Source organism: Odontesthes bonariensis, chromosome 7 (assembly GCF_027942865.1).
Source record: "Odontesthes bonariensis isolate fOdoBon6 chromosome 7, fOdoBon6.hap1, whole genome shotgun sequence".
NCBI lineage: Eukaryota > Metazoa > Chordata > Actinopteri > Atheriniformes > Atherinopsidae > Odontesthes > Odontesthes bonariensis.
Window position 1 is genome coordinate 40501277 of NC_134512.1, and position 27849 is coordinate 40529125.

At 47.2% G+C, this 27849-nt stretch overlaps 1 protein-coding gene across 2 annotated transcripts; it reads left to right on the forward strand.

Moving 5' to 3' along the window:
• The first annotated feature begins 1025 nt into the window (after window positions 1-1025).
• tbc1d15 (TBC1 domain family, member 15) lies at window positions 1026-27746 on the forward strand. 2 transcript variants are annotated; one of them, XM_075470824.1, is made up of 17 exons: window positions 1026-1118; window positions 6002-6121; window positions 7926-8000; window positions 8243-8390; window positions 10798-11002; window positions 13522-13624; window positions 14269-14466; window positions 16847-16975; window positions 17293-17396; window positions 17485-17579; window positions 18849-18965; window positions 21180-21280; window positions 23296-23395; window positions 23464-23561; window positions 26665-26781; window positions 26874-26960; window positions 27044-27746. In XM_075470824.1, exons 1-17 carry the CDS (start codon window positions 1095-1097, stop codon window positions 27209-27211), a joined length of 1989 nt encoding a protein of 662 aa, XP_075326939.1. In that variant the 5' UTR covers window positions 1026-1094; the 3' UTR covers window positions 27212-27746. The 2 variants fall into 2 exon arrangements, with proteins under 2 accessions (XP_075326939.1, XP_075326940.1); XM_075470825.1 differs by having other exon boundaries at window positions 14272-14466.
• Window positions 27747-27849: the final 103 nt, after the last annotated feature.

Sequence of the window (27849 nt, forward strand, 5' to 3'; positions counted from 1 at the left end):
TATGCAGTATGTAGTATGTAGTATGCAGTATACAGTATATAGTATGCAGTATGCAGTATGCAATATGCAGTATGAAGTATGTAGTATGCAGTATGCAGTATGTAGTATGCAGTATGCAGTATGCAGTATGCGGTTTGCAGTATGCAGTATGTAGTATGCAGTATGCGGTTTGCAGTATGCAGTATGTAGTATGCGGTATGCAGTATGCAGTATGTAGTATGCAGTATGTGGTTTGCAGTATGTAGTATGTAGTATGCAGTATGTAGTATTCAGTATGTAGTATGCAGTATGCAGTATGTAGTATGCAGTATGCAGTATGCAGTATGCAGTATGCAGTATGTAGTATGCAGGATGTAGTATGCAGTATGCAGTATGCAGTATGTAGTATGTAGTATGCAGTATACAGTATATAGTATGCAGTATGCAGTATGCAATATGCAGTATGAAGTATGTAGTATGCAGTATGCAGTATGTAGTATGCAGTATGCAGTATGCAGTATGCGGTTTGCAGTATGCAGTATGTAGTATGCAGTATGCGGTTTGCAGTATGCAGTATGTAGTATGCGGTATGCAGTATGCAGTATGTAGTATGCAGTATGTGGTTTGCAGTATGTAGTATGTAGTATGCAGTATGTAGTATTCAGTATGTAGTATGCAGTATGCAGTATGTAGTATGCAGTATGCAGTATGCAGTATGCAGTATTTAGTATGCAGTATGCAGTTTCGAACACAGACCAGGCTCTCTCTTGAGGGACTACTTTCCTTTTCTGTGCCCTCAGCTTGGAGATGTGTGTTTAATTTCTTAAAGACTACAGGACTTTTTGAAAGGATTTAGTTTATTTTTTCATTTAGTGAATTGTTTATTTATTTGTCTATTTATTTTTTTATATTTTTATTTTCTCACTCCTTCTTCGACGCTCCACACCCGCAGTTACATAATTTTACCGTTGGTGGCTGTAATGCAACATTACGGATGCTAACCGCCAATAAATTACCAGAAGAAGAAGAAGAACCGGAAGCTGATCTGTCGGTGTTGTTGTGGTCGTCGGCTGTCACGTGACGTGCCTTCGTCACACGGAGCACGAGCAGGAAACATGGCGACGGAGTCTGTGCTGAAGGTAAAAACACTGACACGTTAACGCGTTAACGCGGACCGGCCCGACCCGGTGGGACCTGCCCGCGGTCAGAGCCCGGGTCAGACTGGGGTCCGGCTCCTCCCCGCGGGCCGGTCTGTCAGCGGTGGGCCGCTGGTCCTCCAGCCCGACATCACCGTCGGTTTCACGGCAGCAACGGTCCGAGAAGGCGGGTCACTGCCGGCCGCTGGTTCCCTCCGACCCAAAACCCTCCGGATGCTGCGGCTGTCAGTGAGCGCAGGGCTAACGGTAGCATTCTGTTAGCATGTTAGCATGGTGGCTGACAGAATAAACCTGGCCAGGACCAGGCCGATCAGCGGCTGACGGACACCCGAAAGAACAGCTGGTGTCCCGGCTTCAGACTGAAGCAGCTCCTGGTGCTGCTGCGGGTCAGCCGGCTCCGACCGAAAGCTAACGGCGGCTAGCTGCTAAAAAAGTTCCCTCAGGGTTCTGTGAATGCTCAGGGGCTAAACGTAGCAAAGCTCCCGTTAAACTTTGGTTTGTTCCATTAAAGTTCCCGTTAAACTTGGGTTTGTTCCCTTCAAAGTTCCTTTTAAACTTTGGTTTGTTCCATTAAAGTTCCTTTTAAACTTTGGTTTGTTCCATTAAAGTTCCCGTTAAACTTGGGTTTGTTCCCTTCAAAGTTCCTTTTAAACTTTGGTTTGTTCCATTAAAGTTCCCGTTAAACTTGGGTTTGTTCCCTTCAAAGTTCCTTTTAAACTTTGGTTTGTTCCATTAAAGTTCCCGTTAAACTTGGGTTTGTTCCCTTCAAAGTTCCTTTTAAACTTTGGTTTGTTCCATTAAAGTTCCCGTTAAACTTGGGTTTGTTCCCTTCAAAGTTCCTTTTAAACTTTGGTTTGTTCCCATTAAAGTTCCCGTTAAACTTGGGTTTGTTCCCTTCAAAGTTCCTTTTAAACTTTGGTTTGTTCCCATTAAAGTTCCCGTTAAACTTTGGTTTGTTCCCATTAAAGTTCCCGTTAAACTTGGGTTTGTTCCCTTCAAAGTTCCTTTTAAAGTTTGGTTTGTTCCCATCAAAGTTCCCGTTAAACTTTGGTTTGTTCCATTAAAGCTCCCGTTAAACTGGGCTTGTTCCTTTCAAAGTTCCCGTTAAACTTGTGTTTGTTCCCTTTAAAGTTCCTGTTAAACTTTGGTTTGCTCCCTTCAAAGTTCCCGTTAAACTTTGGTTTGTTACCTTCAGAGTTCCCGTTAAACTTTGGTTTGTTCCTTTAAAGTTCCCGTTAAACTTTGGTATGTTCCCTTCAAAGTTCCCGTTAAACTTTGGTTTGTTCCCATCAAAGTTCCCGTTAAACTTTGGTTTGTTCCTTTCAAAGTTCCCGTTAAACTTTGGTTTGTTCCCTTCAAAGTTCCCGTTAAACTTTGGTTTGTTACCTTCAGAGTTCCTGTTAAACTTGGGTTTGTTCCCTTCAAAGTTCCCGTTAAACTTGGGTTTGTTCCCTTTAAAGTTCCCGTTAAACTTTGGTTTGTTCCCTTCAAAGTTCCCGTTAAACTTGGGTTTGTTCCATTAAAGTTCCCATTAAACTTGGGTTTGTTCCCTTAAAGCTCCTGTTAAACTTTGGTTTGTTCCTTTCAAAGCTCCCGTTAAACTTTGGTTTGTTCCTTTCAAAGTTCCCATTAAACTTGGGTTTGTTCCCTTAAAGCTCCCGTTAAACTTTGGTTTGTTCCTTTCAAAGTTCCCATTAAACTTGGGTTTGTTCCTTTAAAGTTCCCGTTAAACTTGGGTTTGTTCCCTTTAAAGTTCCCGTTAAACTTTGGTTTGTTCCCTTCAAAGTTCCCGTTAAACTTTGGTTTGTTCCCTTTAAAGTTCCCGTTAAACTTTGGTTTGTTCCCTTAAAGCTCCTGTTAAACTTTGGTTTGTTCCTTTCAAAGCTCCCGTTAAACTTTGGTTTGTTCCTTTCAAAGTTCCCATTAAACTTGGGTTTGTTCCCTTAAAGCTCCCGTTAAACTTTGGTTTGTTCCTTTCAAAGTTCCCATTAAACTTGGGTTTGTTCCCTTTAAAGTTCCCGTTAAACTTGGGTTTGTTCCATTAAAGTTCCCATTAAACTTGGGTTTGTTCCCTTAAAGGATAAGACCGGTTTTTTTACATTTGGCCCTTGATTTCACATTATAACATGATGTTCTACTCACCCCTGCTTGTTGTTGAACATTTGGAGCTGTTCCGAAGATATTCGCGAGGCGTCTGGCTGCTCTCTTGAGATATTCGGCCATGAAACGGTTTCCTATGGGCAAGCTTATACAGGCACAAACTATGCTGTTTATAATTTATTAATTACTCTACACTAGCACTGATAACGTGGAGGTGCGTCGCTTAATTAAAAAAAATCCAGGTTACTAATTTTGAATTTTAGCCGAATGAATAAATAGGCAGCAGGTCTGTGGGCTGTCTGTGGCAGTAGCACCACGAGGACGTCAGTAACACCCACTTTACGACAAAAAAAATAAAAATTACAATAACCCGGATTTTTTTAAGTAAGCGACGCACCTCCACGTTATCAGTGCTAGTGTAGAGTAATTAATAAATTATAAACAGCATAGTTTGTGCCTGTATAAGCTTGCCCATAGGAAACCGTTTCATGGCCGAATATCTCAAGAGAGCAGCCAGACGCCTCGCGAATATCTTCGGAACAGCTCCAAATGTTCAACAACAAGCAGGGGTGAGTAGAACATCATGTTATAATGTGAAATCAAGGGCCCAATGTCAAAAAACCGATCTTATCCTTTAAAGCTCCCGTTAAACTTTGGTTTGTTCCCATCAAAGTTCCCGTTAAACTTTGGTTTGTTCCTTTCAAAGCTCCCGTTAAACTTTGGTTTGTTCCCTTCAAAGTTCCCGTTAAACTTGGGTTTGTTCCTTTAAAGCTCCCGTTAAACTTTGGTTTTTTCCCTTTAAAGCTCCCGTTAAACTTTGGTTTGTTCCTTTCAAAGCTCCCGTTAAACTTTGGTTTGTTCCTTTCAAAGTTCCCATTAAACTTGGGTTTGTTCCCTTAAAGTTCCCGTTAAACTTGGGTTTGTTCCCTTTAAAGTTCCCGTTAAACTTTGGTTTGTTCCCTTCAAAGTTCCCGTTAAACTTGGGTTTGTTCCATTAAAGTTCCCATTAAACTTGGGTTTGTTCCCTTAAAGCTCCCGTTAAACTTTGGTTTGTTCCCATCAAAGTTCCCGTTAAACTTTGGTTTGTTCCTTTCAAAGCTCCCGTTAAACTTTGGTTTGTTCCCTTCAAAGTTCCCGTTAAACTTGGGTTTGTTCCTTTAAAGTTCCCGTTAAACTTTGGTTTTTTCCCTTTAAAGCTCCCGTTAAACTTTGGTTTGTTCCTTTCAAAGCTCCCATTAAACTTTGGTTTGTTCCCTTCAAAGTTCCCGTTAAACTTGGGTTTGTTCCCTTAAAGCTCCCGTTAAACTTGGGTTTGTTCCCATCAAAGTTCCCGTTAAACTTTGGTTTGTTCCTTTCAAAGTTCCCATTAAACTTGGGTTTGTTCCCTTAAAGCTCCCGTTAAACTTTGGTTTGTTCCTTTCAAAGTTCCCATTAAACTTGGGTTTGTTCCCTTAAAGTTCCCGTTAAACTTGGGTTTGTTCCCTTTAAAGTTCCCGTTAAACTTTGGTTTGTTCCCTTCAAAGTTCCCGTTAAACTTGGGTTTGTTCCATTAAAGTTCCCATTAAACTTGGGTTTGTTCCCTTAAAGCTCCCGTTAAACTTTGGTTTGTTCCCATCAAAGTTCCCGTTAAACTTTGGTTTGTTCCTTTCAAAGCTCCCGTTAAACTTTGGTTTGTTCCCTTCAAAGTTCCCGTTAAACTTGGGTTTGTTCCTTTAAAGTTCCCGTTAAACTTTGGTTTTTTCCCTTTAAAGCTCCCGTTAAACTTTGGTTTGTTCCTTTCAAAGCTCCCATTAAACTTTGGTTTGTTCCCTTCAAAGTTCCCGTTAAACTTGGGTTTGTTCCCTTAAAGCTCCCGTTAAACTTGGGTTTGTTCCCATCAAAGTTCCCGTTAAACTTTGGTTTGTTCCCATCAAAGTTCCCGTTAAACTTTGGTTTGTTCCCTTAAATTTCCCGTTAAACTTTGGTTTGTTCCCATCAAAGTTCCCGTTAAACTGTGGTTTGTTCCCTTAAAGCTCCCGTTAAACTTTGGTTTGTTCCTTTCAAAGCTCCCGTTAAACTTTGGTTTGTTCCCTTCAAAGTTCCCATTAAACTTGGGTTTGTTCCCTTAAAGCTCCCGTGAAACTTGGGTTTGTTCCCTTAAAGCTCCCGTTAAACTTTGGTTTGTTACCTTCAGAGTTCCCGTTAAACTTTGGTTTGTTCCTTTCAAATTTCCCGTTAAACTTGGGTTTGTTCCTTTAAAGTTCCTGTTAAACTTGGGTTTGTTCCCTTCAAAGTTCCCATTAAACTTTGGTTTGTTCCCATCAAAGTTCCCGTTAAACTTGGGTTTGTTCCATTAAAGTTCCAGTTAAACTTTGGTTTGTTCCCTTCAAAGCTCCCGTTAAACTTTGGTTTGTTCCCTTCAAAGTTCCCGTTAAACTTTGGTTTGTTCCCATCAAAGTTCCCGTTAAACTTTGGTTTGTTCCCTTCAAAGTTCCCGTTAAACTTTGGTTTGTTCCCTTCAAAGTTCCCGTTAAACTTGGGTTTGTTCCTTTCAAATTTCCCGTTAAACTTGGGTTTGTTCCCTTCAAAGTTCCAGTTAAACTTTGGTTTGTTCCTTTAAATTTCCCGTTAAACTTGGGTTTGTTCCCATCAAAGTTCCCGTTAAACTTGGGTTTGTTCCCATCAAAGTTCCAGTTAAACTTTGGTTTGTTCCCTTCAAAGTTCCCATTAAACTTGGGTTTGTTCCATTAAAGTTCCCGTTAAACTTTGGTTTGTTCCCTTCAAAGCTCCCGTTAAAAGATCAGGTGATCTTTGGACACGAGGGCGTCTTCATCCACCCGAGCGCTGAGGAAGGAGGCGTCGAGCAGGATCTGCTGGTGTCGGGGTCCCTCCGCATTCTGGACAAGGTAAAACCTGCGCTGTCATGTGACCAGCTGATGTCATCATGTGGCCGGTGATATCATCATGTGGCCGCTGATGTCATCATGTGGCCGCTGATGTCATCATGTGACCGCTGATGTCATCATGTGGCCGCTGATGTCATCATGTGGCCGCTGATGTCATCATGTGACCGCTGATGTCATCATGTGATTGCTGATGTCATCATGTGACCGCTGATGTCATCATGTGACCGCTGATGTCATCATGTGGCCGCTGATGTCATCATGTGACCGCTGATGTCATCATGTGGCCGCTGATGTCATCATGTGATTGCTGATGTCATCATGTGACCGCTGATGTCATCATGTGACCGCTGATGTCATCATGTGACCGCTGATGTCATCATGTGGCCGCTGATGTCATCATGTGATCGCTGATGTCATCATGTGGCCGGTGATGTCATCATGTGACCGCTGATGTCATCATGTGGCCGCTGATGTCATCATGTGACCGCTGATGTCATCATGTGGCCGCTGATGTCATCATGTGACCGCTGATGTCATCATGTGGCCGGTGATGTCATCACGTGACCGCTGATGTCATCATGTGGCCGCTGATGTCATCATGTGGCCGCTGATGTCATCATGTGGCCGCTGATGTCATCATGTGGCCGCTGATGTCATCACGTGATCGCTGATGTCATCATGTGGCCGCTGATGTCATCATGTGACCGCTGATGTCATCATGTGGCCGCTGATGTCATCATGTGGCCGCTGATGTCATCATGGGACCGCTGATATCATCATGTGGCCGCTGATGTCATCATGTGACCGCTGATGTCATCATGTGGCCGCTGATGTCATCATGTGATCGCTGATGTCATCATGTGGCCGGTGATATCATCATGTGGCCGCTGATGTCATCATGTGACCGCTGATGTCATCATGTGACCGCTGATGTCATCATGTGGCCGGTGATATCATCATGTGGCCGCTGATGTCATCATGTGACCGCTGATGTCATCATGTGGCCGCTGATGTCATCATGTGACCGCTGATGTCATCATGTGACCGCTGATGTCATCATGTGGCCGCTGATGTCATCATGTGGCCGCTGATGTCATCATGGGACCGCTGATGTCATCATGTGGCCGCTGATGTCATCATGTGACCGCTGATGTCATCATGTGGCCGCTGATGTCATCATGTGATCGCTGATGTCATCATGTGGCCGCTGATGTCATCATGTGGCCGCTGATGTCATCATGTGGCCGCTGATGTCATCTTGGGACCGCTGATGTCATCGTGGCAGTTTATCTGTAGTTTAATGTTTTTAATTCGATGAATTCAGATAATCATCAATAATCTGATTGATTACTCTGTTTTTCTTACAAATGGCTCTTCAGATTGTGATTGATTCTGATCCGTTAATCAATAAATGGAAACAAGAAACATTTAGAGTTCAGTCCTTACAGAAACCTTCGGTTTCTGCTGTGATTGATCGATTGAGTCAGCTGTTGCTCAGTCATGTGACCACGTTATTACAGTAATATTCTGGTATTAATCTCACGCTGACTCATGTGAACAGTGTCTCTGATCACCAGAATGAAGCCATTCAAAGTTATTGATAAGGGAATGCTTATGCCAGATGCTTTTGGCCTGGTTGGGACGCAGCGGTCGGAATCATGTCTGATTAGACTGAGCTGAAGGATCAGAGTGGTGCCGGGCTTGTTCGCCGCCGGGCTTGTTCGCCGCCGGGCTTGTTCGCCGCCGGGCTTGTTCGCCGCCGGGCTTGTTTGCCGCCTCGCTGACGTTTGTCCCTGTGCTGCAGGACACTGAGGTGGTGGTGGAGTTCAGACCTCTGGAGGACACCGTGGACCCGTCCAACATGCTGTGTGCCGGAAAGGTTCGTATCAGTTTGTTCTTCAGCCTCAGTCGGTCTGTGACGAGCACAAATGTGACCGATCATGTGACCGATCATGTGACAGATCGTGTGACAGATCGTGTGACCGATCATGTGACCGATCATGTGACCGATCGTGTGACAGATCGTGTGACCGATCATGTGACCGATCGTGTGACCGATCGTGTGACCGATCGTGTGACCGATCATGTGACTGATCGCTGCTCCCATGCTGTGTGCGTCAGGACTCCAGCTCGGTGGTGGAGTGGGCCCAGTGTCTGGGGGAGAGGACCTCGTCCCAACAGCTGCTGGAGGCCCAGCAGAGCTGTGAGACGGAGTGGGACATGGTGAACGCCGTGTCCTTCAGGAAGAAGCCCTGCGCCAACGGAGAAGGTGAGTCTGCAGACGCCTCGCCACTTCCTGTCAGTGTGGACAGACCCGGTCCACTTTCAGCTGGTTGATTCTGAGCTCCACAGTTAGGGCTGTCACGGTTTAACTTGGGTTTGTTCAAAGTTCCCCCATCCTACCCTAACCCTACCGTACCCTACTTTTACCCTAACCTTACCCCACCCAACCCTTACCCTACCCAACCCTAACCGTACCCCACCCAACCCTTACCATACCAACCCTAACCCTACCTAACCCTAACCATACCCCACCCAACCCTAACCGTACCCCGCCCAACCCTTACCCTAACCATACCCCACCCAACCCTAACCGTACCCCACCCAACCCTTACCCAACCCTAACCATACCCCACCCAACCCTAACCGTACCCCACCCAACCCTTACCATACCAACCCTAACCGTACCCCACCCAACCCTTACCATACCCAACCCTAACCATACCCCACCCAACCCTTACCATACCCAACCCTAACCATACCCCACCCAACCCTAACCGTACCCCACCCAACCCTTACCCAACCCTAACCATACCCCACCCAACCCTAACCGTACCCCACCCAACCCTTACCATACCAACCCTAACCGTACCCCACCCAACCCTTACCATACCCAACCCTAACCATACCCCACCCAACCCTTACCATACCCAACCCTAACCATACCCCACCCAACCCTAACCGTACCCCACCCAACCCTTACCATACCAACCCTAACCATACCCCACCCAACCCTAACCGTACCCCACCCAACCCTTACCATACCAACCCTAATCCTAACCATACCCCACCCAACCCTAACCGTACCCCACCCAACCCTTACCATACCAACCCTAACCCTTACCCAACCCTAACCATGCCCCACCCAACCCTAACCGTACCCCACCCAACCCTTACCATACCCAACCCTAACCATACCCAACCCTTACCATACCAACCCTAACCCTACCTAACCCTAACCGTACCCAACCCTTACCCTACCTAACCCTAACCGTACCCAACCCTATCCGTACCCCACCCAACCCTATCCGTACCCCACCCAACCCTATCCGTACCCCACCCAACCCTAACCGTACCCCACCCAACCCTATCCGTACCCAACCCTATCTGCACCCCACCCAACCCTAACCGTACCCCACCCAACCCTAACCGTACCCAGCCTAACCGTACCCCACCCAACCCTTACCGTACCCCACCCAACCCTTACCATACCCAACCCTAACCGTACCCCACCCTACCATACCATACCCAACCCTAACCATACCCCACCTAACCATACCCCACCCAACCCTACCATACCCCACCCAACCCTACCATACCATACCCAACCCTAACCATACCCCACCCAACCCTACCATACCATACCCAACCCTAACCATACCCCACCCAACCCTAACCCTACCATACCCAACCCTAACCATACCCTACCCTAAGTCTAACCCTACCTAGGGCTGTCACGATAAGAAATTATTGTGATAATCGATATGGAATTTTTCGCGACTTTCAAACAATTTAATGACAATGGGATAAAAAATGCGAATACACCCTTTTAACTATCAATAAATGTGATTTTATTAAAATAACAATGAAGAATTTCTTTCAAAGTTGCTTGTAAACAAACATGGGGCATTTCTTACACACACAAACAGAGTAAACAATAAGAACACCTACCCACCCGAGGTGGCATTAATGAGAGCAAGAGATGTCATATTTGGGGACCATTTTGCACTGTCCTGTTTGTATTTTGTTTGTCGACTGAACAACCCTGTTATTGTGCTCTGTTGTGTAGATGAAGTTGTCGGAGTTTTTTTCCCCAGCTCTGAAAACTGCAACGGGTGGTTATGTTTTAGGTGCATTATCATGTTGGCACTGTTTTATTACAAATCTGACATATCGGCTCGTTTAGATTCAGTGGCTCACCCTCATCATTTGGCTGGAAGCCAAAGTGGTCCCACACGGGAGCTTTCACCGTTTTCTTCGGCACCAGTTCCATAACTTTTCTTTCGTTAGCTGCTATCTGACTTGACGCGAGCTGCGGCTTCTGCGAGGTAACAGTCGAACGAATGCTGCTGCTAACTATCAGAGGTCGGCAGTAGAACACATGGTCTCAAACGGCGCGAATATGTTACCGGGGCAACGACTGTTTTTTTTCAGGGAGGCCTGCACTGAAAATTGAGAATGCTCTAACGTTCAACAATCATTGCTCTGAGTGAAAGCGCCCATCATTCGGTTAGGTAGGGAAAGGGCGGGAGTGGCGAGGAAACAAAGAAATGCGCAAAAAAATAGACTTATCGTGGCCAGAAAAGTGATCGCGCTTGGAAAAAGTTATCGGACGATTTATTGACTTATTGGATATCGTGACAGGCCTAACCCTACCCCGGTGTGTTCTGTTCCAGGCTCTCTGAATCACAGCCATGAGAAGAACCGGTGGGCGTTCTCAGTCAGCATCAGTGACCTCAGGTCCATCGTGGTGAAGGATGAAGGTTGGACCTTCCTCATCCTCCAGCTGAAGGACTCCACCTGCCTCCCACCCCTGCACTTCCACCAGGGCGGCAGCAGAGAGTTCCTGGACAGCCTGAGGAGGTTGGCCCTGCTGACAGAGTGAGTACCAGAGGTCCCACAGGTTCCTCACGCTGCACACAACGCCGTCCAGATGGAAAACTGTACGGCTCCTCCTTAAGAATGTTGTGTTGTTTTTCTCTCTGACAAACAATGGCCGCCTCATCCTGTGTTTTCCACATCATTTACACGTTCTTCTAGAAGTTTCCTGGTTGCACAGCTGAGGTGGCTGAGTCAGCCGGTAAGAATCTGTCCCGTGCACGTTTCCCACCTTTGTGTTCTGAATGCATCAGCTGTAAGTTCAGACTCCTTCAGAGCTGCAGCCTGGCGCTACAGAAGAGTATTAGGGCCAGGCATAAGAAAAAATAATAATATATTTTTCTTATGCCTGGCCCTAATACTCTTCTGTATGGCGCTGTTACTCTATTTCATGAAGCAAAATAAACCCTGGAAACGTTGCTGCAGACTCACTGTGCTTTTGGTAAAATAATAGATATCACCATGAAACTTGCTCAGTTGATTACTTATACAAGTATGAAAAAAAAATGTATTACAAGTTTTAGAAATGTGTATGTTTAATTATGCAAATTATGCATTATCTCATTAAATATGCGCACATTTGCATATATTTCCTGAAGATAGATCTGAACATGTGATAAAGCCAGGTGCAAAATTCTCTTTTCATTTTGTTTACACACAAAATTAAAAGACAATTACAGAGGGATTTCAGGATATCTGCTTTCATTTCCTAGGAAATCACAATATACTGTCCATAGCCTAAAAAACATAGATTTTCGCCATATTTTTTGATTATGTCACATAAATCAGGCCAGGAATGATTTATCAACAAATCCTTCAGTAAATATCTTCAGAATACTGCTAAGTGTATAACTGGGAAGTTTGGTGTTAGTAGGTGCTCCATAGGCTGAGATACTGATACTGGAAAAATACAAAAAACTGATTCTGAGAAAACGGCATTTAAAGATTTAAATAGGGGAATTCATTTTGGTAAATTTGGGCGAAACGTACTGCTGCGATTCAACAAAATGTGATGAAATAAACATTTTCATTTATGTTTTGAAATAACACATATTGAAGGAGTAGACTGGCCCAAAATCTAAAAATTGACCACTGCATGAAATCACCGTTTTTGCCGGCCGCGTCTCGCCTTAAATGAATAAAAATAAAGAAGTCGGTATTTAAGGGGGCTGATGGCTGCAGGGCCAAACCAACCCCTCAGCCTGGTTTAACAGAGGGTGACGAGGGCAGATAAAATGGACGGAGCTTTCCTCGGCTCGTACAGAGGGAAAAGGTCTTTTAAGGAAGCTCTGCAAAGTATTTTTCTGTTTTCTGCTCTTCGTCAGCAGGGACGTGCGACTCTGAGTGATTTCCCTGCAACAAAGAAGAATAAATCTGAGGATCGTCCGTCCCTTTTGTTTGTGTTCCGAGCCGCTACAGAGACGTGTCATTTATATGCTAATTCATGGGATGTGTTTTCTGCCACGAGCCGAAGATGACGAGAGATTATTCTGAGAGATTTGTTGCTGCTGAGGCTCAGATAGCTCTTATTAAATTCCTTATCAGCGGCTGGTAATGAAAGCTGGGATCAGGAGCCGGATGTTTGGGCCGCGGCGGCGCGCCGGTCAGAAACGCGCCCTGTTCACACCATCATGACTAGGGATGGGAATCGAGAACCGGTTCCCAGTGTTTCAATTCCTTGGAATCGTTTTGGCGATTTTGCAAACGATTCCCTTATCGATTCCAGTGGGCGCGAATGACGTCACCACGCAGCGTTGCGTGGCGAGTCCAACGCAGCCAACAGCCAACAGTAAACATGGCGCCCAAGCGGTACAAACGCTCGAAAGTTTGGTTACACATCCCTAAAAAAGACGACAACAGGGCAACTTGCAAAGTGAATATTTCACCAAAGGGAGGAAATACTACCAACATGCAATAACTATGAATGAATGATTAACGTTGGTGAATCTGAACCCAGCAACGTTAGCAACGTTAGCATGTCCTCGGCTAACACTGCAGGTAACTAACTAACTAACTAACACTGCCTATCATGTTAGCACCATTTGCCTGATTGTAAAAGCTGCTGTTAGTAACGGTTAAGGTTAAATGAATGCCTTCTCAGGCATTACATTTAGATGAAATCATGAGAGACAGAGCCTGACTGGCTCAGAGCCAGAGGCTGGTGGTACTACCCCCAGTTCACCTCTACCTCCAGCTTCTCCTTTCACCAGAGCAGGAAGAGTTCAATTACCCAGGCCAGGATAGACCAATGTGGACCTCACCGTTGTTGGGTTTGTGAGGTCATGACTCGTGTTACTTCTAAACTAAACAAAGTTGATGCTAATCGACCGGTTTGTTGTCCTTTTTCTCCAAATGAGAATCGATAAGGGAACCGACAAAGAACCGAATCGTTAAGCAGAATCGAAAATGGAATTGGAATCGTAAAAATCTGATCAATTCCCATCCCTAGTCATGACCGACTCATCGTGTGAGTAACGCCGTCCGGCTCCCGGTTTGAACAACAGCTTGTTTCCTGTTTGCAGGTCTCCAGATGATGAGACGCGTCTGCTGGTCAGCACTCCAAACAAAGCTCTGTCCCAGTCCTTTGAGAACCTGCTGGATGACAACAACTTTGGCCTCGTTCATGTAAGAAGACACACGATCCTGCATGGGTTCAGCTTCCCACGCTGCGGACAGGTGGCGGTATTTTCACGGGTCCTCCCAGGGTGGAGCTCACAAAGCTCCTGATTAGTTCCCAGCGCTGGATTTAAATCCTCCTGTTTCAGGTGTGATCTCCATCACAGCTGCTGCAGTCACATTAACACACAGTATGGGAGTGATCAGCTGGTCAGATCGAGTTATTAAACTAATAACTTCCTCTTCCCTGGTTTTATCTTTGAGCTCCAGCTTCTGATCTGCCTGAGTATAGATCCATATTTTCAGTGTTTGTCGGCTTCATTTTGGTAAAAACATGTTGTGTGATAACTCTGAATCCAGGTGATAACATGCGTGATAACATGCAAAAATCTGTCAATGTTTCACAATTCTCTGGAATTGTAGATGTTTTAATCTGCCGTAGAGCAGAAACGGTCCGCAGTCTGAGTTTCTAAGGTTGCTCATGTGGTTCAGCGTAACGTTTACACATTGTAAACCTCCATGTTCAGTTTTGTCTGATTAAAAAAACACATTGTTTTCCTGAGTTTCTCATAGACCATTGATTGATTGATTGGTTGGTTGGTTGGTTGGTTGGTTGATTGATACGAGTATTTTATATGTGTTTATTTCTCCAGCAGAAGTTTAAACGGGACCCATACGTGACCACACTGGGGGGATTCTCCAAAGTTACCAACTACATCTTTGATGCTCTGCGGGGGCCGGAGGAGCAGCACCAGCGCCCCCCGGATGAGGTGGCCGACCTGCTGGGGGAGATCATCCCGGGGCTGGAGATCAACCAGCAGGAGGAGCCCGGCTTCGAGGTCATCACCAGAGTGAGTCTGAGAGTCTGTCTGAGCGGACGAACTTCAGAGAGTCACTGATCGAGCTCGGCCTCGGGGGAAGGAAGCGTTCCACTTCATATTTATCGCTTCCTGTTAAGCAGGCCGCCTCATCCCTGCTGAAAAGCCCACTGTCCTGATTGGCTCTCCCAAACTTTCCACATCAGCTTAGAAAAAATGAAAAAATTATTGGACATCAAGCAAACGGATGCCTCTGAGATTAGAATAAATTATCACTATTTTAGATCATGTTCCAGGAGATTATTAACCCTTGTGCGGTCTTAACATAGATAGATACTTTATTGATCCTGAAGGAAATTCAAGCATCCAGTAGCAGACATAATAAAGCAATAAAAATGTTTATACAATAATAAACACTTTAAAAACAATCTAAGAATTTAAAAAACAGTTTAAGAATATAAAAACATTGTGTTTACTCCCCTTTGTCCTACGGGTCAAAAATGACCCGCCCTACCATCCATCCATCCATCCATTATCTTCCGCTGGTCCGGGGGTCGGGTCGCGGGGGCAGCAGCTTGAGCAAAGAGACCCAGACGTCCCTGTCCCCGGCCACTTCCTCCAGCTCTTCTGGGGGGACCCCGAGGCGTTCCCAGGCCAGCCGAGAGACATAGTCTCTCCAACGTGTCCTGGGTCTTCCCCGGGGCCTCCTCCCAGTGGGACGGGCCCGGAACACCTCACCGGGGAGGCGTCCAGGAGGCATCCTAACCAGATGCCCCAGGAGGCATCCCAACCAGATGCCCCCAGGAGGCATCCTAACCAGATGCCCCAGGAGGCATCCTAACCAGATGCCCCAGGAGGCATCCTAACCAGATGCCCCAGGAGGCATCCTAACCAGATGTCCCAGGAGGCATCCTAACCAGATGCCCCAGGAGGCATCCCAACCAGATGCCCCAGGAGGCATCCTAACCAGATGCCCCAGGAGGCATCCTTACCAGATGCCCGAGCCACCTCATCTGACTCCTCTCGATGCGGAGGAGCAGCGGTTCTACTCTGACCCCCTCCCGGATGACCGAGCTTCTCACCCTATCTCTAAGGGAGAGCCCAGACACCCTGCGGAGGAAACTCATTTCGGCCGCTTGTATTCGCGATCTCGTTCTTTCGGTCATTGCCCACAGCTCGTGACCATAGGTGAGGGTAGGATCTCGTTCTTTCGGTCCCTACCCACAGCTCGTGACCATAGGTGAGGGTAGGATCTCGTTCTTTCGGTCCCTACCCACAGCTCGTGCCCATAGGTGAGGGTAGGATCTCGTTCTTTCGGTCCCTACCCACAGCTCGTGACCATAGGTGAGGGTAGGATCTCGTTCTTTCGGTCCCTACCCACAGCTCGTGACCATAGGTGAGGGTAGGATCTCGTTCTTTCGGTCACTACCCACAGCTCGTGACCATAGGTGAGGGTAGGATCTCGTTCTTTCGGTCACTACCCACAGCTCGTGCCCATAGGTGAGGGTAGGAACATAGATTGACCGGTAAATCGAGAGCTTCGCCTTCTGGCTCAGCTCCTTCTTCACCACGACGGGCCGGTGCAGAGCCCGCATCACTGCAGACGCCGCACCGATCCGTCTGTCAATCTCCTGCTCCATTCGTCCCTCACTCGTGAAGAAGACCCCGAGATACCTGAACTCCACTTGGGGAAGGATCTCATTCCCGACCCGGAGAGGGCATTCCACCCTTTTCCGGCTGAGGACCCGCCCTACCAAAGCCCCAAAATAAAGCAACTTAATTGAATTTTAAATCCAAAAACTATTTTGTATGATGAAACCACCTGTTATTTATCTATTCAACTCAATTCAATACATTTTTTATCATGTATTTTTTGTTACACAATACAGAAAGACAATCACCAGTTTTCAGGATTACACTTTTTTTTTTACCATAAAGTAACTGTCAGTTGGACCAACAGTTTTCTTTTACATAATAAATGTTTATTATTGCTGTTATATAAATGTAAAGTAATTACTTCTGAATTAATTAGATTGAAAGGAGAAAAAAACAGTGAACTTTTTTTTCTGGTGTTTAAATGTTTTTATAATTCACGGGTCAAAAATGACCCATAAGACAATCTTTGTACCCTAGTGGTGTACAGCCCACATGGAAACATAAACAAAAATAAAGTATGACTTTTTCTAATGATGGGGTCCCTTTAGGAAAAGTCATAACATTTCAAGTTGGACAAAGATAGTTTAAGGTATTTTTTCTACAGCTAAACATGGTGGTGGCTCACTTTGGACCCGCAAGACAACAGGAGCTTATTAATAAGGCCTTAAATAATTCTCCAGTTCTCTTTGTAGGCCACACTGGCATGCAGGAGACGAGTTTATAGAAGCATTTATATCCTCACCTGTGGTTTCCTCAGACTGACCTGGGACCGAGGCCTCAGGTGAGCCGCGGGGAGCCGCTCTCTGCAGAGGGCTGGACCAAGCACCAGGACCCAGAGGGGAGGATGATGAACGTGGCCGAGCTCAAACACACCATCTTCAAAGGGGTCAGTCCGCCGCCGATCAGAAACGACTCGACACAGATCACATGACAAAAACCACGTTAAACGACACCAACGGCGAGATGTGACACAGACGAGATGACACGTTGCACATCACATGACCCAAAATACACAAACATGCTAATGACACGGCCCAAAAGACAAGTGACGTTAAACAAACAACATAACACAGATGACGTGACACAAGTCCAATATTTGGCCAAAGTCTACTTTTGGACCTCCCCACACTTCTTTGTACTTCTTTGTGACTGTACTGATGTGGGTGAAGTGTGGTCATGTGACCTCTGGGCGTTGTTCTGCAGGGTCTGTGTCACGCCGTGAGGAAGGAGGCCTGGAAGTTCCTGCTGGGATACTTTCCCTGGAGCAGCACGCTGGAGGACAGGAAGCACCTGCAGAGGGCCAAAACGTAAGCCTGTGACATCACACGCACGCCACAGAAGGTTAGAGGCTGCTGTTGCCACGGTAACACGAGCCGTTTGTGTCCCCGCCCACAGAGACGAATACTTCAGGATGAAGCTCCAGTGGAAGTCGGTGAGCGAGGAGCAGGAGAGGAGGAACTCCAGACTGAGAGACTACAGGAGTCTGATCGGTGAGGAAGTCTTCATCAGAAAACAAAATTAATTCAACAAAACAAATTAAATTACATGTAAACATGTCAGTCTGACAGAAATCCAGCTTCTCAAACAGGACCAACACACCCAAATGAACAGAGTTTCATTCTCACTGCATTCTCACAGTTAAAATAGTAAAGTGTAAGTCTATAAATGCAGCTAAAAATTCGAGGTGAGGCCTGTTAGAAAGCAGCTTGGCTTTCTGAGAGTTCAAAGTTCCTCTAACCTAACCATACCCTAATCCTATCCTAACCTAACCTTATCCTAACCCTAACCTTATCCTAACCTAATCCTACCCTATCCTAACCCTAACCTAACCCTAACCTAATCCTATCCTAACCCTAACCTAACCTAACCTAATCCTATCCTAACCCTACCCTAACCCTAACCTAATCCTATCCTAACCCTAACCTAATCTTATCCTAACCTAACCCTAACCTAATCCTACCCTAACCCTAACCTAATCTTACCCTACCCTAACCCTAACCTAATCCTACCCTAACCCTAACCTAATCTTATCCTAACCTAACCCTAACCTAATCCTACCCTACCCTAACCCTAACCTAACCCTAACCTAATCTTATCCTAACCTAACCATAACCTAATCCTATCCTAACCCTAACCTAACCTAACCTAATCCTAACCTAATCCTATCCTAACCCTAACCTAATCTTATCCTAACCTAACCCTAACCTAATCCTATCCTAACCCTAACCTAACCTAACCTAACCCTAACCTAATCCTACCCTAACCTAATCCTACCCTAACCCTAACCTAATCTTATCCTAACCTAACCCTAACCTAATCCTATCCTAACCCTAACCTAACCTAACCTAATCCTAACCCTACCCTAACCCTAACCCTACTAACCTTTACTCAGTTTTGTAGAACACACAGACTAAAAACACATCTCTTTTCCCTGGCCTTCCATAGCTGAAATGGAGTTTCACCTTGGCTTGGTACTTTTATTGTTATTGTTACTGTTATTGTTATTTTATTGCTAATTTTATCTAATATTTTATTTTTATCTGTGTTTGAAAGTCATTCCTATTGATTTTATTGATGACTTTCGTGATGCAGTTGCTGTTGTGAAGCACTTTGGTCAGCTGAGGCTGTTTTAAATGTGCTATAGAAATAAACTTTGAATTGAATTGAATTGAGAAACACGATTGATTCTTCCACTTGAACGATGAAGTGTGTTGAGAGAACTGACGGTTCGCTGTGATGTTTCCTGTCGTTGGTTTCAGAGAAAGACGTGAACAGAACAGACAGAACGAACCGGTTCTACGAAGGCATCGACAACCCGGGCCTGGCTTTGCTGCACGACATCCTGATGACCTACTGCATGTACGACTTTGACCTGGGTGAGAGCTGACACGCCTATGAACACACAAGGCTCAAACACTGTTTTAATGGGTTTAGACCCAAACACATTGAAACTAACGCATCACACGGACTGTTTTAATGGGTTTAGACCCAAACACATTCTAACTAACGCATCACACGGACTGTTTTAATGGGTTTAGACCCAAACACATTCTAACTAACGCATCACACGGACTGTTTTAATGGGTTTAGACCCAAACACATTCAAACTAACGCATCGCACGGACTGTTTTAATGGGTTTAGACCCAAACACATTGAAACTAACGCATCGCACGGACTGTTTTAATGGGTTTAGACCCAAACACATTCTAACTAACGCACCACATGGACTGTTTTAATGGGTTTAGACCCAAACACATTCTAACTAACGCATCACACGGACTGTTTTAATGGGTTTAGACCCAAACACATTCTAACTAACGCATCGCACGGACTGTTTTAATGGGTTTAGACCCAAACACATTGAAACTAACGCATCGCACGGACTGTTTTAATGGGTTTAGACCCAAACACATTCTAACTAACGCACCACATGGACTGTTTTAATGGGTTTAGACCCAAACACATTCAAACTTAAGGGCCATGTATACTCTGGCAGCAGTGTGTCGCAGTGAGCTTGTCACAGACACGACGCAGTTATTTTTGATTTATGCCTACTTTTGAAGCGCTGTCTGCGCTATGTTAATCCCATGCCACAACGCAAGAGGGACAATCACGAACAAGCTAGGATTGTGGGTGTTACGGTTACGGAGGTCATTCAAAAACAATGGCGACTGGACGAATGCGCACTTTGATTGAGATGCAGCTGATCAATCTAGAAATAGAAGAAATATTGCTACTACTGGAGCTGGCAGACAGGCGAAAGAATCGTCACGGTTAGCGTCACCACTAGCCGGTTAGCAAACCGGAAATACACATAGTGTAGAGCGGATGTAGAGTTGACCAATCAGAGGCCTCCTTTCTCTCCTCCCTGCGGGGATGTCTGCGGTGAGTTACAATTTTGGGGAGGTGCACCAGAGTGTTTGCGTAAGGGGCGGGGGCATGTCTGCGTTAACTGCGACACACGCAGACGACCTGGTTTAATGGGTTTAGACCCAAACACATTTAATCTAACGCATCGCACGGAGTGTTTAATGGGTTTAGACCCAAACACATTTATACTAACGCATCGCACGGAGTGTTTAATGGGTTTAGACCCAAACACATTCTAACTAACGCATCACACAGACTGTTTTAATGGGTTTAGACCCAAACACATTTATACTAACGCATCGCTCTGACTGTTTTAATGGTTTTAGACCCAAACACATTCTAACTAACGCATCGCACGGACTGTTTTAATGGGTTTAGACCCAAACACATTCTAACTAACGCATCGCACAGACTGTTTTAATGGGTTTAGACCCAAACACATTCTAACTAACGCATCACACGGACTGTTTAATGGGTTTAGACCCAAACACATTTATACTAACGCATCGCTCGGACTGTTTTAATGGGTTTAGACCCAAACACATTCTAACTAACGCATCGCAAGGACTGTTTTAATGGGTTTAGACCCAAACACATTTATACTAACGCATCGCTCGGACTGTTTTAATGGGTTTAGACCCAAACACATTCTACCTAACGCATCACACGGACTGTTTTAATGGGTTTAGACCCAAACACATTCAAACTAACCCATCGCACGGACTGTTTTAATGGGTTTAGACCCAAACACATTCTAACTAACGCATCGCACGGACTGTTTTAATGGGTTTAGACCCAAACACATTCTAACTAACGCATCGCACGGACTGTTTTAATGGGTTTAGACCCAAACACATTCTAACTAACGCATCGCACGGACTGTTTTAATGGGTTTAGACCCAAACACATTCTAACTAACGCATCACACGGACTGTTTTAATGGGTTTAGACCCAAACACATTCTAACTAACGCATCACACGGACTGTTTTAATGGGTTTAGACCCAAACACATTCTAACTAACGCATCACACGGACTGTTTTAATGGGTTTAGACCCAAACACATTCTAACTAACGCATCGCGCGTTTCCCATCATAGAAACTCTAGATCCAAACAGTCTTGGAACTTCTTGTAGACCTGGGTCCGGGTTCTGTGGTTCTAACTGACCCACCTGGGTCCGGGTTCCCATGTTCTGACCCACCTGTGTTTCCATCCTCAGGCTACGTTCAGGGGATGAGCGACCTGCTGTCTCCGATCCTGTACGTCATGGAGAACGAGGTCGATGCCTTCTGGTGTTTCGTCTTCTTCATGGACCAGATGGTGAGTCTGCTTATGCTGTTGGGTTCTGGTTCTGGTCCGAGGGGCAGGGTCGGACTATGAGCTTTAGTTCATGGTGAGCTTGGAATTTAAATTATGTGCAGTTTCACCACCAGGTGTCAGTGAATAGGTCAACAAGCCGATCACAGCTGGGCTTTGGGCCCGTTTGGGTTCTGGTTCTGGGGTTCCCGGTCCAAACCTTTGGTTCTGTGATCCCCGGTCCAAACCTGTGTTGTTCTGGGGTCCCCGGTCCAAACTTGTGGTTCTGGGGTCCTAACTTTTGGTTCTGGGGCCCCCAGCCCAAACTTGTGGTTCTGGGGCCCCCGGTCCTAACTTGTGGTTCTGAGGCCCCCGGTCCAAACTTGTGGTTCTGGGGCCCCCGGTCCAAACTTGTGGTTCTGGGGCCCCCGGTCCAAACTTGTGGTTCTGGGGCCCCCGGTCCAAACTTGTGGTTCTGGGGCCCCCGGTCCAAACTCTTGGTTCTGGGGCCCCCGGTCCAAACTTGTGGTTCTGGGGTCCACACTTGTGGTTCTGGGGTCCCCGGTCCAAACTTGTGGTTCTGGGGTCCTGACTTGTGGTTCTTGAGTCCTAACTCGTGGTTCTGGGGTCCAAACTTGTGGTTCTGGGGTCCTAACTTGTGGTTTTGGGGTCCTAACTTGTGGTTCTGGTGTCCTAACTTGTGGTTCTGGGGTCCAAACTTGAGGTTCTGGGGTCCTAACTTGTGGTTCTGGGGTCCTAACTTGCGGTTCTGGGGTGCACACTTGTGGTTCTGGGGTGTACACTTGTGGTTCTGGGTCCTAACTTGCGGTTCTGGGGTCCTAACTTGTGGTTCTGGTGTCCTAACTTGCGGTTCTGGGGTCCAAACTTGCGGTTCTGGGGTCCTAACTTGCGGTTCTGGGGTCCAAACTTGCGGTTCTGGGGTCCTAACTTGTGGTTCTGGGGTCCTAACTTGTGGTTCTGGGGTCCTGACTTGTGGTTCTGGCGTCCTAACTTGTGGTTCTGGGGTCCTGACTTGCGGTTCTGGGGTCCTAACTTGTGGTTCTGGGGTCCTAACTTGCGGTTCTGGGGTTCTGGGGTCCTAACTTGCGGTTCTGGGGTCCTAACTTGCGGTTCTGGGGTCCAAACTTGCGGTTCTGGGGTCCTAACTTGCGGTTCTGGGGTCCTAACTTGCGGTTCTGGGGTCCTAACTTGCGGTTCTGCGGTCCTAACTTGCGGTTCTGGGGTCCTAACTTGCGGTTCTGGGGTCCTAACTTGCGGTCCTAACTTGCGGTTCTGGGGTCCTAACCTGCGGTTCTGGGGTCCTAACTTGCGGTTCTGTGGTCCTAACTTGTTGTTCTGGGGTCCTAACTTGCGGTTCTGGGGTCCTAACTTGCGGTTCTGGGGTCCTAACTTGTGGTTCTGGGGTCCTAATCTGCGGTTCTGGGGTCCTAACTTGCGGTTCTGGGGTCCTAACTTGTGGTTCTGGGGTCCTAACTTGCTGTTCTGGGGTCCTAACTTGTGGTTCTGGGGTCCTAACCTGCGGTTCTGGGGTCCTAACTTGCGGTTCTGGGGTCCTAACTTGCGGTTCTTCGGTCCTAACTTGCGGTTCTTCGGTCCTAACTTGTGGTTCTGCGGTCCTAACTTGCGGTTCTGGGGTCCTAACTTGTGGTTCTGGGGTCCTAACTTGCTGTTCTGGGGTCCTAACTTGTGGTTCTTCGGTCCTAACTTGTGGTTCTGGGGTCCTAACTTGCGGTTCTGGGGTCCTAACTTGCTGTTCTGGGGTCCTAACTTGCGGTTCTGGGGTCCTAACTTGCGGTTCTGGGGTCCTAACTTGTGGTTCTGCGGTCCTAACTTGCGGTTCTGGGGTCCTAACTTGTGGTTCTGGGGTCCTAACTTGCTGTTCTGGGGTCCTAACTTGCGGTTCTGGGGTCCTAACTTGCGGTTCTGGGGTCCTAACTTGCGGTTCTGCGGTCCTAACTTGCGGTTCTGGGGTTCTAACTTGCGGTTCTGGGGTCCTAACTTGTGGTTCTGTGTTGCAGCACCAGAACTTCGAGGAGCAGATGCAGGGCATGAAGACCCAGCTGATCCAGCTTGGCACGCTGCTCCGGCTGCTGGACTTGGCCTTCTGGAACTACCTGGGTATGGTGATGATGTCACAGTCAGCTGATGGGATCTCTGGGTGCTGATTGGCTGTTTCTCCCTTGCAGAGGCCCAGGACTCGGGGTATCTGTACTTCTGCTTCCGCTGGCTGCTGATCCGCTTCAAGAGGGAGCTCAGCTTCCAGGACGTCCTGCGGCTGTGGGAGGTCAGTGCGGGTCGGGTCAGAACCAGAACCAGAGCAGGAACAGAACCAGAACCAGGCAGAACCAAAACAGAACTGAACCAGAACAGAACCAGGCAGAACCAGGACAGAACCAGAACTAGGACAGAACCAGAACAGAACCAGAACCAGGCAGAACCAAAACAGAACAGAACCAGAACAGAACCAGGCAGAACCAGGACAGAACCAGAACCAGAACCAGAACAGAACCAGAACCAGGCAGGACCAAAACAGAACCAGGACAGAACCAGGACAGAACCAGAACAGAACCAGGACAGAAACAGAACCAGGCAGAACCAAAACAGAACCAGGACAGAACCAGAACAGAACCAGGACAGAAACAGAACCAGGCAGAACCAAAACAGAACCAGGACAGAACCAGAACAGAACAGAACCAGAACAGAACCAGGCAGAACTAGGACAGAACCAGAACAGAACTAGGACAGAACCAGAACAGAACCAGAACCAGGCAGAACCAAAACAGAACAGAACCAGAACAGAACCAGGCAGAACTAGGACAGAACCAGAACAGAACTAGGACAGAACCAGAACAGAACCAGAACCAGGCAGAACCAAAACAGAACAGAACCAGAACAGAACCAGGCAGAACCAGGACAGAACCAGAACCAGGACAGAACCAGAACAGAACCAGGACAGAAACAGAACCAGGACAGAACCAGAACAGAACCAGGACAGAACCAGGACAGAAACAGAACCAGGCAGAACCAAAACAGAACAGAACCAGAACAGAACCAGGCAGAACCAGGACAGAACCAGAACCAGGCAGAACCAGAACAGAACCAGAACAGAACCAGAACCAGGCAGAACCAAAACAGAACAGAACCAGAACAGAACCAGGCAGAACTAGGACAGAACCAGAACAGAACCAGGCAGAACCAGGACAGAACCAGAACAGAACCAGGACAGAACCAGAACAGAACCAGGACAGAACCAGAACAGAACCAGAACAGAACCAGGACAGAACCAGAACCAGAACAGAACCAGAAACAGAACCAGGCAGAATCAGAACCAGAACAGAAACAGAACAGAACCAGAACAGAACCAGGCAGAACCAGGACAGAACCAGAACAGAACCAGAACAGAACCAGGACAGAAACAGAACCAGAACAGAACCAGAACAGAACCAGGACAGAAACAGAACCAGAACAGAACCAGAACAGAACCAGAACAGAACCAGAAACAGAACAGAACCAGAACAGAACCAGGACAGAAACAGAACCAGAACAGAACCAGAACAGAACCAGAACCAGAACAGAACCAGAACAGAACCAGAACAGAACCAGAACCAGAACAGAACCAGAACAGAACCAGGACAGAAACAGAACCAGAACAGAACCAGAACAGAACCAGAAACAGAACCAGGCAGAATCAGAACAGAACCAGGACAGAACCAGAACAGAACCAGGACAGAACCAGGACAGAAACAGAACCAGGACAGAAACAGAACCAGAACAGAACCAGAACAGAACCAGAAACAGAACCAGGCAGAACCAGAACAGAACCAGAACCAGAACAGAACCAGGACAGAACCAGAACAGAACCAGGCAGAACCAGGACAGAACCAGAACAGAACCAGAACAGAACCAGAACCAGGCAGAACAGAACCAGAACAGAACCAGGCAGAACCAGGACAGAACCAGAACAGAACCAGAACAGAACCAGGCAGAACCAGAACAGAACCAGAACAGAACCAGGCAGAACCAGGACAGAACCAGAACAGAACCAGAACAGAACCAGGACAGAAACAGAACCAGAACAGAACCAGAACAGAACCAGGCAGAACCAGGACAGAACCAGAACAGAACCAGAACAGAACCAGGACAGAAACAGAACCAGAACAGAACCAGAAACAGAACCAGGCAGAATCAGAACCAGAACAGAAACAGAACAGAACCAGGCAGAACCAGAACAGAACCAGAACCAGAACAGAACCAGAACCAGAACCAGGCAGAATCAGAACAGAACAGGAACAGAACCAGAACAGAACCAGAACAGAACTAGAACCAGAACCAGAACAGAACAGAACCAAACAGAACCAGGCAGAACCAGAACAGAACCAGGCAGAACCAGAACAGAACCAGAATCAGAACCAGGCAGAACCAGAACAGAACCAGAATCAGAACCAGAGCAGAACCAGAACAGAACCAGGCAGAACCAGAACAGAACCAGAATCAGAACCAGGCAGAACCAGAACAGAACCAGAACCAGAACAGAACCAGGCAGAACCAGAACAGAACCAGAACCAGAACAGAACCAGGCAGAACCAGAACAGAACCAGAACCAGAACAGAACCAGGCAGAACCAGAACAGAAACAGAACAGACCAGACCAGAACCAGGCAGAACCAGAACAGAACCAGAACAGAACCAGGCAGAACCAGAACAGAACCAGAACCAGAACAGAACCAGGCAGAACCAGAACAGAACCAGAACCAGAACAGAACCAGGCAGAACCAGAACAGAAACAGAACAGAACCAGGCAGAACCAGAACAGAACAGAACCAGAACCAGGCAGAACCAGAACAGAAACAGAACCAAAACAGAAACAGAACCAGAACAGAACCAGAACAGAACCAGAACCAGCTGTAGTTAGTTGGTTAAACTTACAAACTGGAACCCAGAAGGCTGTGGGTCTCCCGGGTTCTGCCGTGTTCTGCCGGGGTCTGTTGGGTTCTGTTGGGTTCTGATGCGTTCTCCCGGGTTCTGACGGGTTTTGTTGGGTTCCCCCAGGTTCTGACTGGTTCTGTTGGGTTCCCCCAGGTTCTGACTGGTTCTGTTGGGTTCTGACGGGTTCTGACGGGGTCTGTTGGGGTCTGTTGGGTTCTCCCGGGTTCTGATGGGTTCTGTTGGGTTCTGACGGGGTCTGACGGGGTCTGTTGGGTTCTGACGGGTTCTGATGGGTTCTGTTGGGTTCTGACGGGGTCTCCCGGGGTCTGACGGGGTCTGTTGGGTTCTGACGGGTTCTGTTGGGTTCTGACGGGGTCTGTTGGGTTCCCCCGGGTTCTGTTGGGTTCTGTTGGGTTCTGACGGGGTCTCCCGGGTTCTGACTGGTTCTGTTGGCCCCCCCAGGTGATGTGGACCGGGCTGCCGTGCCAGAACTTCCACCTGCTGGTGTGCTGTGCCATCCTGGACTCTGAGAAGCAGAAGATCATGGAGGAGAACTACGGCTTCAACGAGATCCTGAAGGTGAGCCGCAGACCGAGCTGGTGCTGGTTCTGCCGGCCCTGAGACCAGAACCCTGAGACCAGAACCCTGAGACCCGTGTGTTTGTGTTGCAGCACATCAACGAGCTCTCCATGAAGCTGGACATCGAGGACGTGCTGCAGAAGGCCGAAGGCGTCGGGCTGCAGATCCGGAGCTGCAAGGTGGGTTCTGACCCGCTTTGGTTCTGACCCGCTTTCCCTCTGTGTCGGCGCCGTGGTTCTGACCCGCTTTCCTTTCTCTGCAGGACCTGCCACACTCCGTCACCGCCATCCTGGGCTTGGACACAGACCGCCGCGGTTCCGACCCGACCCGTAACGGCTCGGCCCCGGCGGCGGCGCAGACGAGCTGCTCCAACGGACACTTGACCAAAAACGGATCTCAGAACAGCGTCAGAGTGGGCTTCAGGTCGTAGTGAAGGGTGGAGCCTGAGGGCGGGGCGGCGCCGACCCGCCCCGACCCGGCAGGAGCAGGAGGGATGTAAAAAGAATTTATGATGATTCAGAATCTTATTTTTGTAACTTGTATTACCGGGGCGGCCGTTCCTCTCACGATGTTTTCTAAAGCCGAGCTCCAGCCTGAACAGGAAGTGATGTCACACACCTGATGACATCATCACAGCCGGTGAGCCTGAGCAGGAAGTGATGTCACACACCCGATGACATCATCACAGCCGGTGAACCTGAGCAGGAAGTGATGTCACACACCTGATGACATCATCACAGCAGAACCTCCAGAGTCCGCAGCCTGAGGTCGGTGCCGGCCCGCTGCTGCCGGGCTGGAGCCGATCCATCGATCAATCTTTCTATCGTCCATCAATAATCGATCAGCTAACTGTCTTCTTCGTTCTTTTTTTATCTGTAAATGAACACAGTGACGTCCTCTTTGTACAGCCAGCTGTCCCAAACTGAACCAGGTTTCATCTGCTGTCATTAAAGTGTTGCCAATCAGCCTCTCTGTCCTCTGTCCCTTCATGATGACGTCATCATGAGGTCATCGTGAGGTCATCATGACCCGCAACGACACGGATCATAAAGAATGATAATAAATATA

Bases quoted from the DNA above. Each gene is read 5' to 3' on its own strand.
- tbc1d15 (XM_075470824.1), top strand. From the start codon at position 1,095: ATGGCGACGGAGTCTGTGCTGAAG. The intron at 8,391-10,797 runs GTGAGTCTGCAG...GTTCTGTTCCAG, and splicing joins GCCCTGCGCCAACGGAGAAG to GCTCTCTGAATCACAGCCAT. The intron at 23,562-26,664 runs GTCAGTGCGGGT...TGGCCCCCCCAG, and splicing joins ACGTCCTGCGGCTGTGGGAG to GTGATGTGGACCGGGCTGCC.